We start from the raw sequence: 21766 nt of genomic DNA, 5'->3' as shown, positions 1-21766 counted from the left end.
CAATAACTGGAACAAAACCTGTAATCATATTGTGTTATCATTAGAGGGAAAGAAGGAAATACCCTGACCACAGCAAATAGCTAACAGAGCCAGACACTTTATGATGAAGTATACCACCATGGTCATGTTTCCTTCGTCTTTTTTTTTAATTGTACCCTTAAATTACAGTCTGTATTGTCAACAAACCATCTCATGTTCCGGACTACATCTTTATTTTAGTCACAATATTGCATTTTTTATCAACAGGAGACACAGAGAAAAACTCCAGGCTCATTTCTCCGATAGCCGCAGCCTGAGGGACTGCAGTGTCAACGCCTCTGGCCTCATGTCCAAATCTACTCCCAGGCTCCAATACAGCCTTCAGCTCCAAAAAGTAAGTCTTTCTCTGGTATTGATTTATTATCAGTCATATCTTTATCATCATTATCATTATTTTCATCGTAATATGTATAGTACATTTCTAAAAACAGAGTTTAGAGTGCTTGACAGGATGATGTACGATGTGTGTCTTAATAATCTCTCCAGTGGCTGAAGCCTTTTGTTCACACTCACATATGACAGGAGCTGAGAGACAGCAGGGAATTATAGTTTCAAATAAATGCATCGCGTGTTATACAGAAAAAAATCTGCTTGTCATGTTCACAATGACAGATCCCTGTGACAAACTGCAGATTGAAAATTCTAATCTGTAGCTTGTCATGGTTCTTGAATTCACCATGCAAGCACAGCAACAATACTGTATAGTAGACAAATAATGTTAAATGACGCTTTACTAGTGGTTTTTTACTCCTGAGAAATCCAAAAGTGTATTTTTGGCACGTTCACTTCCTGTGTTGAAAATCTATGCAGGGTTCTCACAGTCATGAAAGTCCTGGAAAAGTTATGACATTGTAAAAGCTTTCCAGGCCTGAAAAGGGTTTGGAATTAAACAGAATGTATCCCAAAACATAAAAATCCTAAAACGTGTCTAATGTTACACAACATAAGTTTCTCTAGCTCCAGCTGGTGACAGTTACTACTGATGGATAGCTAACGATAGCTTGAGCAGGAGGCTGCTGCAGTACAGTCACACAGTCTCCAACTTAACTCAGTCTATAGATCAAACAGTTGGCTATTAATAGGTTGGTTATTTACAGAGAGCACTTAGCCTAAACAGTACCTGGTGAATCATTAGGTATCATGATTCAGACATCTATAAATGTAGGTACATAGATGTCTCGATAAGCAATTATTAGCTAGTATGTTGGGTCATTTGGGGCAGACTTAAGGAACATGGTGGCGATCTTCTTTTTTCTAAGGCTCCGATCACACAGGAAGCGCTTCAGCAGCTGGAGGTGTTTTTTGTAGTTGTTTTATAAGGAGAATGAAGCTTTTTGCTCTTGTTTTTTGCGTTGCTGTGTGATTTTTTAGGGGTGGTCTAGGCACCTGGTGTTTTCGCTGAAGCGCTCTGAACTCCTGGAGTTGCAAAAAACTTCAACTCAGAGCAGAAAAGCGCCCTATGTCATCTCTTTATTTTGCCATCTTATTTCCCATTGTCCAATCGGTTGATTTGACAGGCAGCGGGTTGTGTGTGGTGGTCATGACAGCAAGTTTGCAGTTGGTAAACAATAGAGGAGAACCTGGGGGTAGCAGTAGCTGGATACCCAGAGCTATATGGCCCGACAATAGACAGCAGGTTGTCAAACTGCCCCTGAGTCATCCTAAAATACGCCTGGAAACAGCCATCATGAAGGAGAAGCTCCTGGACCAACTGGTGGTACTCCCCATGATCCACCCTCTTTGTTAGGGTCTCATGTACCCACACAGATCTCTGCTTCCCTGTGCCCAACAAACTATTTGCTGAAAGCCTCTCACCCTCAACCAGAGCTACAGACAGTGCCCTGATTGAACGGTAGATTGATTACACGGAAAGGTCCCTGTAAGGACATGATAGGGTGGTTGCCTAGCAACAATAAAAAGGTGCAGCAAGTGTTTTTTTTTTTTTTTTTACTAGTGGCACTCAATAAAAAAAAATAAAAGTCTTTGCTTTCTGTGTGATCAGGGCCTAATAAGGTTTTGTGTATGCTCACTTTAGTTCACATTAGTTTAACAATAAATAAATACATACAAACTTGTCAAAATTATATTCCAAAGTCATGTAAAAATGGCCTTGATGTTTGTCAAGTAGCCGTATGTACTGGTCTGATCCATTGGCAGTGTGAATGTCTAATGAGCGAGGAAAGTTGTGCTAGCAGTTTGCTTATAGTTAGCCTTGGAAGTGCATGTTCAATAATGTATGGCTGCACTGCTATATAGGCATACTCATTCTGACCTACTTAAATAAAGTTATGGGAATGGGGTAAAATGTTATGGAAAAGTTTTAAAAATTAATTGGTAAAAATATGTGGGAACTAGATTTTTGCAAATGGGACCTTGTTCTAGTGACTTTCTCTGTATCTTTAAAGCACAGGTAAAAATTTGCAGTAGTATAGAGAAGTTTGTGCAAACTGTAACCCTCAGCTCAGAGAGTGAAAAGAAAAACAAAGCTGTGTGATTAAATTATTGATTAATGAAGAAACACAACACTGAGACATTTTGGAGAGAAACGTGACAAGCCAAAAGGAGAAAAATCTAATATGGGTGGCTGTTTCTCGCAGTGAAAAAGCACCAAGACAAACCTGGTTTGAGTAAAAAGAAATGGCAGGGTGTAGACATAAAAGAAAATGTAGCTTGGAATTAATTAAAAGCCACCACAGCCTGCAGTGGCAGACGCTGCAGGAGAGAGAAGTGACCCAGACATTCACAGCAGAGCAGGTGGAGGATGTAGATGGCACTGATAAGGCTGATGTCTCTGCAAAAACCCAAGGTAATTGCAGCCTAATGCACACTTATAAAGGTCTCATCAAAAGAGTGCAATAACGCATTAGCACTTTCCCGAATGCACCCTCTTTGTTTGGTGTTGGAAAAATGGTCACGTTTGTTTTTCCTTAATAAGGTGCTACTTTATTGTTTTTGTTGTTGCTCATCGTGCAGCCTTCTTTCATATCGTCTGAGGAAGTTACTCGCATCGCTGCTTTCCTATCATACGCATGTGCTAATGTGCACATGCTCTTTGTAGATGTGGAAATCTCCAGGTGTTACTGACCCTCACAAATTGCAAGAACATAAATAAATACTTCAAACAAATAAATCTTCTTTAATTTGCATGACTCTCACATAAATAATATGTGTAGAGGCAGGTAGTGAGCGCGCTAAACTGGAGACAAACAAAAGGGCGGTGCGCCTGTTTGATAACCATCACGTTTGTTTCAGACACAGTCGTATTAGCTGTTGAAATTGCTCATTCAGGTTCAGCCTTGTTCTGTCATTCTTGGGATGCCAAATGCAGCCTGCACTGAAGCTCATTAATAATGCAACAGTGTCTATTGTCACCCACTGAAACAAACACCCCTCAAGCTAGCCCCACCCACAGAACTGCAGTTGGCACAGTCTGAAAGCCTTTTGAGGGAGTCGCTGGAAATTATGGCTTTGAGCGGTTGACAGCCAAGAAGTTGTACAACATTTGATGTTAAATGTCGGGGCTGTTAAGTAGCTGTGTTTCACTGCAGGAAAGATGGTCTCTTCATAAAGCTGGGCTGTCTATGCAGTGGAAAACATAAATACTTTTGAAATTGGTGCTGTATGACCAGTGAAAACAGCGAAACAGGATTGTGGCATTTGCTTTAGCTAAAACGTTTTAAGTGAGAAATAGGCCATACAGTAGCAGAACCTTGGTTAATATTTGATCAGCACTTCCTAGTTCTGCCGTTTGATCTGAGTTTGCTTTGCTCTTTGTGTCTGTGGTGGCGGGCGTACAAACATGCGGAAGTACAATTTGTAGTTCGAGCAACAGCCCTAGATGAGATGGTAAGATGGAGGGAAGTTTAACATGTTCATTTATACATACTACCCACATTATGATACAAAGCTGGTTGGAAATCAGCAAAGTATCCCTTTAAGTCAAATGTAAAAAAAAAAAAAAGAAAAAAGATTCAAATAAGCCAGGATACAGCACATGGTTTCGCTATACTGCACAGAGAAATTCATATCCCATTCTGCACAAAAACCTTCCGCTGACACCAAACCCGTCTCGGCACATCGGCGCCCAGTTTCATGTATTTCAGGCCTATTGTCCCATAGCACAATGGCAGGCTATTATATTAATACCATGACGATGAGAATGTGGTGACAGGAATGTATGAGGGCTCAGCGAAGCCCTGCATTCAACAACAAAACGTTTTCAGAGCTGGACACACGGAGGAATCCACGAAGAGGGCAAAGACAAAAATAAAAGGCAGTAATAACACCACCACACAGAAACACAAGCCGTAATGGAATGGTGTGAAGGAAGCTTAAGGTGGGACGTGAAAGATCACTGGCTATAAGCACCCAGGAGGGGGCATGAGCTGAGCGGACCAGGGAAAGATTAACAAGTGAAACCTATTTTTCCACGGATTTGACACGGCGACCCCAGACCACCGCTTCTTTCCACCCACACCCTCCGCTTGCAGCCGTCCAGGGAGAGGACATTTGCTGTGGGTGGTGCAGTCCTACAAGTTCTCTTAGATTTTCTGTACAGCATAACTTAGGACTGACAAAATGGATAAACTCTACATGCAGGAACAGCAGTTCAAAACATTTGCTGCATAACTACTCGGCATGAGAACACAGGAGTTCTTCTTTTAAGGCAGTAAGGTGGAGGGTGAGTGCAGTGAGCTGTGAACAGCAGGCTGCCTCTGTCCAGGCAGGTGCAGAGGGGAGGATGAAGTCACATTTGGTCAGTGTCTTCCATACCCTCTCTATTATAAACTGATGCGCCACTCGAGTGTCTTTAAAGGAACAGTGTGTAAGATCTAGGGGGATTTAGTGGCATCTAATGGTGAGGATTGCAGATCACAACCAGCTGAAACTCCTCCTGTGGGCCGAGCTTGAACTCACGGTTAGAATTCCTTCAATGTTCAGGGGTTTTTACCAGAAGCTGATTTACCTGTAGATGTCTCCACCTCTCCAAAACAAACGTACCAGGTGATTAAAATTGGTAGGAACGATTAGTGTGCTACATTACAGAGAAATACACAACCGTACAAATGAACCTTCATTAATATAGGCCTATATTTTATCTACAAGTGCACGTCACACACTGAGCGAGCCGCCTGTTAATGATGCTGTTGGCAAAGCAGTAATGATTGTGCTAAGTGGCTAATGGGCATGTAGCTACTTCCATGTTTCAGATAATACGTCATGTTTGTAGTCGACCAATGAGTTTACATATCACCTTGGGTTCATCCTTCACCTTCTCAAAATGATCCCACACTTTGGATTTCCTGCCCGACATGTTATTAACTAGCCTGTGAGATAACCGCAGGTACCAGCCCTGGAAATTAGGGGCCGCACACATGTCACGTCTTTAAGCGCCTTGAGAAACGTGAGGTCGGATGCCTGTTTACCTGAAGTCCTGAGTGCAGAGCTGATCTTCTTCCAGGCACTCTTTCGTCCGTTGGACAGATGTAAAGCTCTGGGTAGCCCTGCACTAACATGATCAACTTTTCCGTATTTATCAGACTGAATATTTACAGAAGAAGGGAAAGATATCTGTCGGCTGTGACTGGTTTGTAACGTGACTCCTGTCTGACTGCTGAGCGTGACCTCTTCCTGTGTCTGTCCTTTCAAATTAAATTCCCACATGGTCCAGTCAAGCTCCTGATAGAGTTTCACATTTGTTTGTTTTTTTGTTTGTTTTTTTCTCTGTGACTAAGTGACCAATGAAATCTTGCCGACGAATGACCTTTCTGGTCCACTAACATTTGGTCAACTATCATGGAGCAGCCCTACAATTCAGTGTTTCTTCTATGATGGTTAGCTTGTAGTAGACGGGTTGTTAGCCCAGCACCTGCTAACATGTGCTCGCCTTTTTTCTCTGATAGCTTAAGAGGCAGACGTTCAGAAAGTTTTTAACAGGTGCCGAATTATCCACAGAGGTCTCCTCCTCTTGAAAACAAACATACCTGGTGATTGAAACTGGTAAAAACACTCAATAAATCTGTTTTACGTTAAAAGAATCTGATGCAAAAACGCAAATGGCCCTATCGAGAGCCAGTGTTTGGTTTGCCGTTTCATGGCTGCTGTAGAAACAAGGCAGTACAAGCGGACTGTATGGATGAGGACCTGCTCACTATGTAGATATAAATGGCTCCTTCTAAGGTAACAAAAACACACAGATTCTTATATTCAAGTGATTACACACTAAAGAAAACATACTTATTACATTATGTTCCATCTCTGCCAATATATCCCCCTAAATCCTACACACAGGATAGTAAACCTTCCCAAAAATATGTAAACTCCCTGAACTCAGGCATTACAGACCAAGATATCTCCCCTCAAGGTGTGCTGAGTAGCAATGCAAAGACTTTTACAGCATATGCTGACATCACTGTTACACAATGATTTCTGCAGCAGTGCTCCAAGTCTGAGCCAACTCAGGTTACTAACCCCTTGACACCTTTTTTTAAAATAGGCACCTGGGCACCTGCACTGCCTCTATACCATGTGTACTTTACAGCCCTGCACTATTATATCTGGCTCCTCTGCACACCTGCTCTGGCTCATGCAGCATTTGTACATATTTCTGTGTGTCTCCTCCATCTGTCATCACAAATACCTTTACATATTTGCACATCTGGAAAAACCTTCCCGTGCATATGTTCTCCCCATCTGTAACTCTGAATTTGAATAGCCATGTGAATTGCACATGCTCCTGCAATATATCATATAATATATGATATAGGATAGTATGACTTGTTTCAAGGCACTTTTAAAGGCAAATGGAAACGTAATTGCACAGTTAAACGCCCCCCACTTCCTTTGAGGATTGAATCAACACCTCCGTGGCACTAAGATTGTGTCTCAAATAAAAAGAGATAGGGTATACACCCGTGAGACACGCTGCACTGCTCAGACATGCACCAACATGAAGGAATAAGGGCACACAAGCAGGGAAGACAAGACCAGAAAAACTCAATTCCCCTCAGCCAGGAGCTGGAGGTAACTAGCAATCCGTACTCTAAGAAGAGACTGGGTCACCCTCAGGACTGAGGCAAGGCTACCGGTGAGCATACTGTATGAATACTTCATGGGCGCGGAGAATGGTACAGGTCACAGAACAGAGTCTTGTGTACAGAAATATGGCCGAGCAATATTTTCATAAAAGCTCTGTTGTGCCACAACAAAGATTTACACCAAAGTCCATTTACAATACTTTGAGGTCATGTGTCCTCAAAGATATAGCGTCTTCTTTCTACAAGACAAGACTGACACAAAGAAATCATTCTTTCTTGGACACCAAAGGCTTTATGATTTATTATATCCTCCTGAGACCCTGTGTCCTCATATATGGACGTTACATTTTGGGTTTACTTGACCTTGTACTTCATTCTGCTTAACTCAGACCTGTTGTCCTCGTTCATGGACACTTTTTGTGCCATCTAGTGGTAGTAAGAGCACAATACACTACTACATGTAAAAGCAAGATGGCAGCCATCTCTGCCAAGTCAGTCTGCAGCCGATCCCAACACAAAAGTGGACAAGGTTTAAAACCTGATCACATGCTATGGTTGAAACTTGTTTATTTATAATTAATAATGTTTGTAGTTTGATATGGCAACAAATTTGACCAATTTTAGCAACAGTAACAACCTAAGATACTGTTAATTAGGAAGTACTTTGGGACTATCGTTTTGTTTGTGGACATTTGGACTTTATTGTTTTCTTGTTTATGGACATTTTGACTTTATTGTTGTCTCGTTTGAGGACATTGGGACTTTATTGTTGTCTCGTTTGAGGACATTGGGACTTTATTGGTGTCTCGTTTGAGGACATTGGGACTTTATTGGTGTCTCGTTTGAGAACACTGGGACTTTATTGTTGTCTCATTTGAGGACACTGGGACTTTATTGGTGTCTCGTTTGAGGACACTGGGACTTTATTATTGTCTTGTTTGAAGACATTGGGACTTAATTGTTGTCTCATTTAAGGACATTGGGACTTTATTGTTGTCTCGTTTGAGAACACTGGGACTTTATTGTTGTCTCGTTTGAGGACAGTGGGACTTTATTGTTGTCTCGTTTGAGGACATTGGGACTTTATTGTTGTCTTGTTTGAGGACATTGAGACTTTATTGTTGTCTCGTTTGAGGACACTGGGACTTTATTGTTGTTTCGTTTGAGGACATTGGGACTTTATTGTTGTCTTGTTTGAGGACACTGGGACTTATTTATTGTCGACAATGTTTAGTTTTTAATCTTTGTCAGGTCCTACTGATCCCAAATATCTAGGATAAATTAAAAATGTATATGAAACAAAAGTTCAGTTCTCATGAGGATATGATATTATGTACAAAAAGTAGTAGCAGCAGAAGTAGCTAAGCAGAGGATCCTAATTTATTTTAGTTGAATTAGATATCTGACAGGTTTAGATAAACAGGCATTGACAGGTGGAGGAGTTGGCTTCCTGCTCTCCTTTGGAGTATTTTCATACTAAGAGAAAGCTTGAAATATGTCCAACAAGCTGAAGTTCATATACATGAAATAATGTCACTTGAAGTTGTGGGTTTATTTGTTTGTTTGTTTGTTTGTTTTTGTATGTTTTTGTTTTTTTTATCACATAGCTTTAAAAAAAAAAAAACGCAGGAGGCAAGGTGCCATCAGAGAATTAACCAGGGTGCCAGCGTGAGCAGAAAATGGAGGATGAATATTAGCCACTTGTTTAGCAAGTGTTGTGACAGCAGTGGGGATGATATGAAAGCTTATGTAGGTAGCTCCATGATTAATAAAAAGGACAGGCCAGTGCAACTTGAAAATTAATAACGCTGTCAACAGCTACAAACTCACTGCTAATGTGAATGTCAGCACGCAGTTCTAAAACAGCTGATTAACATTTTGGTCAGGTAGAGCCAAACTTGTGTTTGCTATCAGTGGTAGTCATGTTGTGGCTCAGATAGCTGACACCATAGAAATAAGAATAGAAAGGATGTTGAGCAATTTTTTGTGGTCATTTATCTGGCACAAAAGAAAATGGCTATCGTTGTTAGTTGTTATGGTGACAACACAAGCCAGCGGGGCCATAACGTGTCACACACTCACTGGAGTTTTGGCCTGTTCTTACGCCTGTTGTGCAACACCAATCCCAGTTTCTCTCTTTCACCAAACTAAGACCAACGTTAGCCTAATTAGCCCTTCCTAAGTCCCACCCCTTTTTGCTCTGTGCTTCAATAACAGGTGAGCTAACCTGTATCATGGCAGAACCTCAACGTTCCCCTCTCCTGTTATACTAAGATATGCTATGGGCTAGTCACAAATGTTGTGAAGAAAACCAGATTTTAAGGATGTTTTAAAGATGTGGACGGAGGACTGTCACAATCTTTACGGACACATTACGTAGTATATAGTCATATTAGCTTATGTTAGCAGAATGCTGGCTAGTTAGCTAACCAATAGCTACATGTAGAGAAGAGGGGTTCGCCCAATGCCAGATCACCAGAGTTAGCCAGCTTTGCTTCCTCTTTCTTGCTGTAGCAACATTGACGGGATTTAGAAAAGGACAGATGGGTCGGCTGCTAACCAACACATTCTCACTCTGACCTCGTCACATATCAACACATGGTCATGGACTTTTCACGTCCAGATACGACGTGCAAGGGTGCACTGGTTGTTGATGTTCTGGGACACTGTGCCAACTTCTGCCTGTTACGTGGATTGTCTTCTTTCAAAATACACTTCCATTATAACAGGACATTTACAATTTACATACAGTCTCTTTCAAAATAAATGCACTACGTTGGTACAACACTACAAATGTACTTTTTTTTTCCTTCAACAACAAAATCATGTGGTTGGATTTAGGAAAAAAGAACAAGGTTTGGTTTTATAATCTTACAGGACCCAAACCCGGTTCTCCCGTACAAAAGTCTGTGTTTGTTGGACCCATCCACCACCACTCCCGCCGGCCCCACTCGGACTTTTGCTAGCTTAACTTTCGTTCTTGTCCTGCTGCGTTTCCCCCTGATGCCGCCGAGTGCTGTTAAACTATAACGGCAAACGGCCACATATCATGCCAAGACCAGAAGCTTCAGTTTGCGTTTTTACCTTATTTATAACAGTTAACATCGTAAATATATCCTGTCAACACATAGTGTAGTCCAGTTATACTCAGCTTGCAGCCCCTGATAGAGTGTTGGGTGCCCCCCCATCTGTTTTAACATATATAAGGTGCCAGAGTGCATTAAAAAAAGCATCAAAATAGACCTTGTGCCAGGGGAGGATCCCCCGCACCCCTTAAGCCCTAGAAACGCCCTTGTGTACAGGTCTCCAGTCATTTTGTAAAAGTGGCCTCCAGGCAAAGCAAGTTGAGTATCCCTGCTTTAGTCCTTGCTGTCAGCTTCCTGAAGCTATTTTCCTTGACGTCCGTCAACTTTCTAACAGACACTGCAGGACCCCGCTAAGCAGAACCAGCATCGCCATGTTAAATTTTGTCAAGCTTGCCTGTCCAAGCAATAGTAACTTAGAGGACCGAGACTTAGGATAGGTCAATTTCCTTGTTAAGTCTTGTAGCGCACACTTATTTTAACTCAATGGAAGCAAAAATTTCGACACATTGCTTGTTTGGGCAGTAAGCTACACCTGGTGTGGTGTGTGTTGCTGCTGGCCCGAGGAATGTCCTTCATGAAGAATGGTCAAATATCCCATTATGCACAGTTCAGGACCTGTGATTTGACGGTAATCCGAGGAGGATTAATGCTGCTCTGAATGCATAGGTTTGCTTTTCTCCTTGTTATGTAGCTGATTGTCAACATATTGATAGATTCTTCTGTGTTTCTCTCAGCCTCCTGTATTTTCCCTCTGTCTCCCCTTGAAATAAATCCACATTGTGTTGTGTTTATCCAAGGCTTTCACAAGTGGCATAAAACAAGGCAAAAGTGAGATAGGAGGGAACAAGTGAAATGGGTTACGCCATGCAGGTCTGCCATTGTCTGCCACAAGCTATTTATTTTATCCCCTGACATAGATATCATCCTCTGGGAAAGTTTGCCACGGTAATTGTTCCAGAAAGTGAGGCGTTCTCCACCTGCAGGGTACATGAGAGGGTGGCCAAAATGATCCTATTTTCTTACACAACTAGTGAACAGCAGTAACAGGTCCCTCTGGGAGTCAGGGGTGTAAGGGAGGAAAAAGGGCTTATCAGGGATGAGAACCCTGAACCCGGCTCGAAGTCACATGCAATTGCTTTAATTATATACAATCAGACAGAGAGAAAGGGCAGCACAGGAAGTACTGTAACTGGAATAACAGAATTATCTCATGACTTAGTGTCTCATGGGGGGTTCTTGGGGCATTCATGGCCGCTGTGCTGAAGCTCTGTCTGGGGCCTGTTGTAAGATAATGGTGTTATTTTTGATAAGAATAAAGGGAAAGAATTGAGGGGGGGAAATTCTTTAGGAAACCATTAATGTAATCTTGTGTGGGATTAATTCTTTAGTGCAGCGGGAGTACTGTGAGGGCCATGGTGGAGTTTATTCACAAAGCGTCCCCGCCTAATCTGCAGTTTAAAATGTAAAGTGTAATTAAAGACACTCTGCCTGACTAAGGAGGGGGGGGTACATCAGTGAGAGTACATCCTCAACCTGACTGGGGACTTAAACCTGAGTGGAGACTTGCTGCTAAGCCACATACAGTATCCCCAGCATTGTGTATTACACGCTGAGCTTATTTCCTGTGTTGACTCACATAATCACTTACACCTGACCATCTTGTCAGGGCCCGAGCCTCAAACACTGCAAGAACTCTATTGTAATGCAAGCAATTCTTATTATTTTGGGCAACAAAATCACATTTTTTAAGGAATAAAGGTGCCCAAAAAACTCAAGAAACTTTGCAGACACATCAGAACTGGTGAGATATTTGATATTTTACAAGTCTCATGCTAAGATAAGTTGCTCAGCAGCACCCCCTGTAAAACTTTAACAGAGTTGCCTGGCAGGATGTAACACCTCGATGTACGAAAATTTGGAGGCACATATAACAACCAAAGACATTTTAAAGTCTTTTGGAGCCATACCCTAAAACCAGTGGTAGGCAACCTGTGGCTCCGGAGCCACATTGTATTAAAATTATAAAACATTAGATAAAAATATTATATAATAATTATATATTAATTATGACTGTACAATTATATAAATTAAGATTAATTATAATAAATTAAAATGAGAGTGAAAATTATTAAATTAGATAAAAAATTAAAAATGGCTACTGTTTATATTTTCATTTTTCATTGTAGTAGGCCTTGAGTGATAATTGTAAAAATGTGTGGCCTGTACACAGAATAAAAAAATGTTAACTAAATTTGCGTCATTCGGCCTATGACCTTTTTCTTTAAATTTTGCTGAACCTTAATAGCAGTGGCTTATCTTGGATCTTAAAGCTAAGCTAGCAGTTGATTCCAGATCGAAGAAAAGTTTTGGACATATTCGTTTGCTTTTACTGCCAACCCTGCCAAGTTACCAAAAATCATAAATAGCACACTACAGGGTAGTCACCTTGTGGTAAAACATATTAATAAATGCTCATTTAGACCTATTAGTAATGGGCAAATTTAGACTTACTGTTACCTTCATTATAAGGCTCAAATATGTTTTGTGGCTCCAATCAGATTATTTCAGAGCCTTTTTGGCCATAAATGGCTCTTTTGATAGTAAATGTTGCTGACCCCTTCCCTTAACCAAACAGGAAGTCAGCCATTTTGAATTAACTGTGCAATTTTAGTGCAATTTTTTCCAAGTATGACTCCATTTTCAGAGGTAATACTTAAAATCCTTCTGGAGATTTAACGTAATGGACTTCAAATTTGATCTGTTGCATCTAAAGACCTTTAAATGAACTTGCGATGACAAGTTCTTAAGAGCTTTCGTTGAATGGTGTGGCCTTTTCCATGTTTTGCCACAAAACAGGAAGTAGTTTGCAACTCCACCGTACATGGACGAATCTGCCCCAAACTTCACGTTTAATAAGAGTCCTGGGGTCGTATTTATAAACATTGCATACGCACAAAACGAGGCCTGAAAGAGGCGCACACTACTTCCCACGGAAAAGTTGTAATGTCTAAAAACAGACTTGATGGGAGAAACTTTGTGCCATGCTTACTGACATTTTGGAGATGGGAAATTGGGAGAGCAGATGGTGAGGTGGAAACTTGATTGTAGATAAGACTCCTGGTCTGACAACATCTACATGCCAATATTTGGTTATGCTGCCACTAACTGGCAACAGGAAAGAACATGATTTATACTTTGATGTATTTCTCTGAGCAAGTTGACCAGATCCACTCCAAATTTGTTTGGGAAAGCCTTAAGACCTTGATGATGCTTTATTGTGACGTTTCTACATGACATAACTTGACTCTACATGATCCAATCTACCCCAGATTTCATATGCTGCATAGGAGTCCAGGCCTGAGGACATCTACATGCTCATATTGACTCATAGTCATTGTGCCACCTACTTACACAAGAAGACAGCCTTGCGTGACAAAGATCATCTAATTTACATTAAATCACATTACAGTTCATGAGTACATGGTGCAGTCTTCACATAATATACAGCAGCAGGATGTATAATTAGTGTGTTTCCTCTAGCACCATATAGTGCACACAGGAAGTGGTAGACAATATGCAATATGTCATTTCCAGCATAATGCACTCCACACAGGAAACTGAAAATGGAGGGCTGCTTCAACCGACATGTGCGAGGGCCCGTTCATCAAAGCTTGCAGCTTAATTTTTTTTAAAGGATAATTATAACAAAGCTAAGCTATAATAAAGAAACTACATTTCTGGGTCCTTTTAATAGCATGAGGATAATGATGAAGATACATCCCGAAGCCACAATTACAATGTTTTACCGCTTACTTTATGCACTGTTCTTCTCTCTTTCTTTTTGCAGAGCTGCAGTTCTCACGGATCGTCTGTCAAGGGCAGCAGCGTGGCACCTGGCACATCAGCAGTAGCCCCACCTATTCTCAGCAGAGCACTGTCTAAAGGGAAACGCTTCAGGTGACAATGTGACATCCTCTTATTTCCTGTTTCATATCTTTCACTACATCCAGATATGAGAGGCAGCCAAGTGAGAAATATAATCGTCCTGCAATATGGTCGGAAATATAGACCTCCAAATAATGGAACAGATAATTTCTAAAATTGCTCAAAAGATTTATGGTGATTATAAGTGGGAGCCACTGTGTTAATATATATATCTTGAATACATTGCCAACACCATGAGCTTTGCCTGTGTGCATATCCTTAATCAGAATCAGACGTTTTAAAGGAGGATTATTGGTTTAGCTAGTTTAATTAAATGAAAATTAGAGTCTCTCAAAATAGTTGGGAAATTAGATGTCTTTATTTACATGGCATGTCCAGTAAATTGTGCAAAGTGATTAACTGTGTGCTCAGACAGATTCTGAATTGACTCCTTGCACACTGATAGGGTAGAGCATATAGGGAAGAGGAGGCGTCGTCTGAGGGGAAGCGAATTTTAATGTGCGGAGTTAAACATTGATTCAGCCAAATTCCTTTCATGCCATCCTTCAAATGACAGAAGATTCAACAAAATTAACATTTTGCTACGAGGGATCTCAGAAGCGGTTGTGCTTTGTGATCACAGCAGTCAGTATCAAATACTGCCATTTCAAATCCTCAGAAGAACACAGGGATGTGGGTACGGAGCCACAATGGCCCTATCTGTTTACAGAAAAGCTTCATTTGCTTTGATGATATGGGCGCAGGCACACTTTGACAAGTAATGACATTCAGCCACGCGACGTGCAAGAAGTCATTTGACAAAACTGTATTTCCCTTAGCAGCTATTACGCTCATTGTTGGCAAATCACTAAAAATGTTTGATTGCTTGTAAATGTCTACCTTTCACTTGATCTGATGGTGCTGAGAAGCATTGAAAGCACCCTCTGGATGAGAGAACAGGCTGTGCATAAGGCTTCACGTGTTTTACATTGCTGTGTGCATTACACAAACTTTCAGCGTCACGTAGCGAGGACATACAGTACAGGATGTACAGTAATTACAGGCAGCTATGTTTGCAGAGATAATGGGGGATTGTGTGTATACAGGCGGAGGGAGCTTTTAGATGTCTGGTTGACTATGATGACAACTTTAGCGAAAAAACCTCACTGAGGCAGCAGTTGTTCTCTGTTTTAATGGACCAGTTGTCATGTGTGGCTGCGGGGATGATGCCAACTCGTCCTGGCTTTTTATTCTCCACAGTGTCATTCAGGTGCTTCACAGAGGGCAGCTGACAGTCAATCATCTGTTGGGCTCGATCACAGAGTAGAGGGAGGTGGGGGAAAACTAGACTGTGATGGATGATGTCGAGATGCTTTCAGCTATTGACCTGAGAAAGTGGACCACATTTCGAGCTATCAGGAGAAATACCTCATAAACGCATGTCAATATGGCCCATCAATATTGCTGCAAAAGGTTACCTGTGTATCATAGGCCTTATCAGTGGATATGAGCATGTGCAGATTGATTCACATGCTTGAATGCACAGTATTCTGTTCAGCTGTGAAAACTGAAATGTAGACAGCACATAAATCATTGTTAATATAGACATAATATAAAGATAAAAAAAACATACAGCCAGCTCTTCAACCAGAAAAAATAACAGTCTGTTAGGCTGTACCACAGACTGTAGTATATAAAGATGGACGAAGCGTCTCCACTTCCTCCCACTGTACAAAAATGAAGCCAAAATATCCTGGATACAGCCACTGTCAGCTTGTATTGGTGGCGTCATTTGAAACTTGTCTGTGCAGTAGCAATGGAGAAGTGAAGTCACCATGCACCTGCTCGACTCAACACCATCGGCTTAAGTGACTCAATTATGAGTGCGGTGACAGACACGCACAGCTGTCAATCATGACATCATACCTCCTTTTTATAGCAGAAAAATTAACTCTCGATCATATCAGCGTGATAAGAACTATCTGATGAGCCAGTAACCATCTTTAGGAAAAAGTTTGACCCATGTCCCATCCACTAACATGCAGGGGGCTGGGTTTACGACTTATTCTGCAGCCAGGGGAGCTGTCATGCCATCCATCATCATAGTTTTCTTGGCATGAAAAACTGAGACATGCTGTTGTAATCATACTCATTTTTGTTAACATTTCAGACTGTTTATCTGTTTCGTAAAAGGATGAACGTCTACCGAATGTATTTATAGGGTATTGTGCAATGGTTTTATTGGTTTGGCCCATCTGAGATCAAATTTGGGCTGTATGTGGCCCATAAACTAAAATGAGTTTGACACCCCCGATGTAAGGGCTTATTTATACTCCCTTAACATACAAAAACAGATGCATCCATTTATGTCACTGCCCTCATACTTCCATGCTCCCTTTATGTTAGATACATCCAATAAATGGCACTAGAGGGCAGAGTCAAAAGTTCCTGGCAACGACAGACATGGAAACGTTGGAGGAGGTTGTAATAATGTAACTTTTAATGGTGGCAGTGGGGCCATTAAATATGTCTTATCATGTGAACACAGAATTCTTATTCCTTTGTTACTTAATTCGTTTTGTCCCACCATTTTTCAAAAGTCTTCCTCATGTCTGACAGTTGTATCTCGCTTGAACTATGCTATACTGCTACCCCATGATCTCTGGTGGTACTGCTTCCTGTCTGTATACTTAAGCTTTCAGAAAATGTGCTCAAACATGGATGAAATATGTGCTCCATCCATGCCTGTATATGTATCTAACGTTGAGCATAAATGAGCCATAAGGCTGATGAGAAGAGTTTTGTAGGTATTTGGTCATAAAAGTTAAATAAGATGTTTGACCTCATGGTGGCACTTGAGGAAAAATCAGAGGATCATTAAAATCAATCTAATCAGAAGAGTCTTTGGTGATTAGACCCCGTTGTGTTGTCATATACTCCAGGAGGGTGGTAGACGTAGCAGATTAGGGATTCCCTCTGTGGAGTCTAGACACTGGTGGTGGTGATGGTGGTGATGAGATGAGATGAAGAGGGAGCTTAGGATCTGGAGGTGAAGAGGAGCTGGCTTTTGATGAGCAGAGAGGAGATCAGATTTATAGTTTGGTATCAGCAGCATGAGCGGCTGAAGGAGATTGTGATTAGCTAAAGTGAGATTGGCTAACCAGGTGAGGGAACACCCATAGTCAGCTGATTGGTGGAAGTGGGGTAGAGAGAGAATTGTAAATGCATATAGCATAAAGAAGGTCTTCCTGATTGAACTTACGCTGAGCTTCATTAGAATGAATTTTTCTTAAAAAAAAAAAGGATCCATTGGTTGTTGAGATATTTCAGTCGAGACTAAAGACTAACATCTCTTGAACCATGTGGCTAATGTGTATGAATTCATACTTTCTCTTTATGTAGCATGATGTGTGTTGTACACTCATCAGTAGAGAAGAAAGAACAAATGTTTTTGAACCAATCATTGCCAATTTTGAGAAGTTCTGAGTAAACTGACCAGCACAGCTCGCTCTGTTCCGCCTGTTATCAGGCATATTTCCGAGTCGCTTTGCCAGCAAAATGTGATGGAAGGAACACTGTCGCAGTCAATGTATAATCATCACACTGCCAGCAGTCAATCACTGTTTCCATTTGTGCTATTGTGGAATTTGATCAATCACCCAGATTTCCATTGTCATGATTTGATTATGAGGAAATTATTGGCTAATCAATATGCGCAAGTCGAGTCAGTGGGCATGAGCTTCTCACATGCAGACACTGGAAGTGCTGTGTCGGGGTATCCTGCTTCTCTGTCTCTCTCTACAACGTCCGAATTGAGAGGAACTTATTAAAATATGTGCTGGATTACTCACAACCATGCTTTCCGATTTAACATCAGGAGGCTGCACATTTTTTGGTATATTGCAGAGATAAGCAGCTGCTTTGTCAGTTTTAGACCCTTAACATTTAACATTTAATAATTACAACTGCCTGGTGATTTGTACACAAAAACATATTTGATTTTTTTCCCCTAGCTTTCAGTTAATCCTAATTAAAAATCAGCATGCTAATAGCCAACAAAACTGACATAATTCAGCTTTATTCATATCAACTTTGTAGAACATCAGTCGATGCAAACGCTAATGCTGGCGAAGACCAGAGCCAACATTAGCCATGCTCATTGTTCCACAGCCATGGACATTTGGAAATTATTAGAGCTGAATATTTTTTCACAGTGTTCCAGTCAGCTATCAATTAATAACCAGACATCTACTGGACTACTTAGTTTACTGCATGAATTAAAAGGAATGAGGGAGTTCAGTGTAAGGACAAGCTAGAAAATCTTAAAGTTTTGACATCTTGATTACTATTTAAACACAGTCCACCACTTCATACATAGACTCTTTCTGTAATGTGTGGCTGCTGCAGTGCCAAATTATTCAAGAGCCAAATCAAGCTGGGGGAATGTTTGTCGCTGATTTGGATTTAGTGCCTCAACACAAACACGTTTTTCACTCAGCATTTATAATATGTCATAAGTTGTTTTTGTGGCTCAGTAAAACTGACACAATCAACTGACCTATTGCGCACAAAAAAACCCCACTAACAGGTGATCAACAAAGCAGCCACGGTGTTAAAATGTATTCAAATAAAATGAAAATCTGTCTCATAGTCCCACATGTGCTGTGAGAGAGTTCTTGCATGATATACTTACACATCAAATTGCAATATAGTGCGGTATAACTTTGATTCACATTTGATGTCACGGCTTTATTGCCACAGACATGCAGGGATCTGCTTTGAAGTCGACCACCTGCTGCCCACAGAACAATTTAAAAACAGTGTGCCTTGGCAGGAAGCACACTTTCTAAAGCCTGCTGCTCCTATCCTCAACGGCAGCAAGATAATGATATATCCTGGACATTTTCATGAGGGTGTGAGAAATATGTCCTTGTATATTTACCAACATGTAGTCACAAGTAGATGCCCTTTAGCTTCAGCAAATAGGAAGCTCATGAAAACAGTAATGCAGTGTTTTGTTTCAGATTTACTTGTATTTTTAGCCGCTGAAGCTCTGTGGATGGAACTGCTGGTTGTTGAAGGTCATTCATGGTACCCAGAGGATGAATCATACTGATTTTGGTGATTCTCTTACTTTTCCTTCAGAGCCACTGTGAGGTTTACACTCAATTAGAGTGAAGTGTTAGATGGATTCCCTCAAAAAGATATTCAAGTTCCACAGAGGATATGTTCAACTGACTTAAATGAACCTCTGACTTTAAATCTGGCACTCTCATTCAGTCAAAATTTTAATTTCCCCAATACTATGGTTTATGACCATGTGTGTGACCATCCTCTGCTGTTCTTTATGCCAATTATGCCAATGTCTAGCCATGTTTGTATCGACGAAACCCAGCCCAGTCGCCAGGATCAAAAGTTGGCATTGTACGTCTCTGCAAACAACAGATATATTACATTTATACGTTTCATATGTATTATATCAACATACATGTACAGTACAGGCCAAAAGTTTGGACACACCTTCTCATTCAATGCGTTTTCTTTATTTTCATGACTACTTACATTGTAGATTCTCACTGAAGGCATCAAAACTATGAATGAACACATGTGGAGTTATGTACTTAACAAAAAAAGGTGAAATAACTGAAAACATGTTTTATATTCTAGTTTCTTCAAAATAGCCACCCTTTGCTCTGATTACTGCTTTGCACACTCTTGGCATTCTCTTCATGAGCTTCAAGAGGTAGTCACCTGAAATGGTTTTCCAACAGTCTTGAAGGAGTTCCCAGAGGTGTTTAGCACTTGTTGGCCCCTTTGCCTTCACTCTGCGGTCCAGCTCACCCCAAACCATCTCGATTGGGTTCAGGTCCGGTGACTGTGGAGGCCAGGTCATCTGCCGCAGCACTCCATCACTCTCCTTCTTGGTCAAATAGCCCTTACACAGCCTGGAGGTGTGTTTGGGGTCATTGTCCTGTTGAAAAATAAATGATCGTCCAACTAAACGCAAACCGGATGGGATGGCATGTCGCTGCAGGATGCTGTGGTAGCCATGCTGGTTCAGTGTGCCTTCAATTTTGAATAAATCCCCAACAGTGTCACCAGCAAAACACCCCCACACCATCACACCTCCTCCTCCATGCTTCACAGTGGGAACCAGGCATGTGGAATCCATCCGTTCACCTTTTCTGCGTCTCACAAAGACACGGCGGTTGGAACCAAAGATCTCAAATTTGGACTCATCAGACCAAAGCACAGATTTCCACTGGTCTAATGTCCATTCCTTGTGTTTCTTGGCCAAAACAAATCTCTTCTGCTTGTTGCCTCTCCTTAGCAGTGGTTTCCTAGCAGCTATTTGACCATGAAGGCCTGATTGGCGCAGTCTCCTCTTAACAGTTGTTCTAGAGATGGGTCTGCTGCTAGAACTCTGTGTGGCATTTATCTGGTCTCTGATCTGAGCTGCTGTTAACTTGCCATTTCTGAGGCTGGTGACTCGGATGAACTTATCCTCAGAAGCAGAGGTGACTCTTGGTCTTCCTTTCCTGGGTCGGTCCTCATGTGTGCCAGTTTCGTTGTAGCGCTTGATGGTTTTTGTGACTCCACTTGGGGACACATTTAAAGTTTTTGCAATTTTCCGGACTGACTGACCTTCATTTCTTAAAGTAATGATGGCCACTCATTTTTCTTTAGTTAGCTGATTGGTTCTTGCCATAATATGAATTTTAACAGTTGTCCAATAGGGCTGTCGGCTGTGTATTAACCTGACTTCTGCACAACACAACTGATGGTCCCAACCCCATTGATAAAGCAAGAAATTCCACTAATTAACCCTGATAAGGCACACCTGTGAAGTGGAAACCATTTCAGGTGACTACCTCTTGAAGCTCATGGAGAGAATGCCAAGAGTGTGCAAAGCAGTAATCAGAGCAAAGGGTGGCTATTTTGAAGAAACTAGAATATAAAACATGTTTTCAGTTATTTCACCTTTTTTTGTTGAGTACATAACTCCACATGTGTTCATTCATAGTTTTGATGCCTTCAGTGAGAATCTACAATGTAAGTAGTCATGAAAATAAAGAAAACGCATTGAATGAGAAGGTGTGTCCAAACTTTTGGCCTGTACTGTACATGACGTGGAGGGGGTTGTGGAATGCATGACACATACACAAGAAGGCTGCCAAGCTGCAGACCACTGTTTGAGACCAGCAATCAACAAAGAAGGTTATTTTTTAGCGGGAGATCAGCAGCATTAGCAACTATGGTATGGTATGGTATTTTAAGCCAAAACATGATCTTTTACTATCCATAACCAGTGTTTTTTGTACGTGATATAACCACACATTAACCACAACAGTTCCTAAATGTTTCGATGGATCTGCAATATAATAATGTATAAATGTTGCATACCAGTGATTTACAGGTATGTACTAGCCAACATTTATTGTAGCAACTGGGTTGCTAAATTGGGTAATTTGGAGTGTTGTCACACCTGCCCTGTTTGGTTCGGTTCAGTCGAACTAAAGTGTGTTTGCCCCCTGAGTGCGATCTGTTTAGGCAGGTGAGAACACAGAAATCACACTCGGGTGCACACCAAAGCAACCGGACCAAGACCTTCTTGAAGAGGTGGTCTTGGTCCGGTTACAAATGAACTCTGGTGCGGTTCGTTTGTGCTGAGAACGTGTT

The 21766-nt window shown here is 41.2% G+C and overlaps 1 protein-coding gene across 2 annotated transcripts in view; it reads left to right on the top strand.

The window, feature by feature from the left end:
• Window positions 1-21766, top strand: part of nrg3b (neuregulin 3b) — a 312090-nt gene that overhangs the window by 282974 nt on the left and 7350 nt on the right. For both annotated transcript variants that reach the window (XM_033610813.2, XM_078163170.1), the window contains exons 6-7: window positions 247-373; window positions 14010-14119. In XM_033610813.2, the coding sequence (XP_033466704.2) occupies window positions 247-373; window positions 14010-14119 (237 nt within the window). The remainder of the gene's footprint in view (window positions 1-246; window positions 374-14009; window positions 14120-21766) is intronic.

The sequence above is a fragment of the Epinephelus lanceolatus genome, chromosome 21 (assembly GCF_041903045.1).
Source record: "Epinephelus lanceolatus isolate andai-2023 chromosome 21, ASM4190304v1, whole genome shotgun sequence".
Classification (NCBI taxonomy): Eukaryota; Metazoa; Chordata; class Actinopteri; order Perciformes; family Serranidae; genus Epinephelus; species Epinephelus lanceolatus.
Note: the sequence above shows the minus strand (reverse complement) of the source record. Positions and strands in the feature narration are given on the sequence as shown.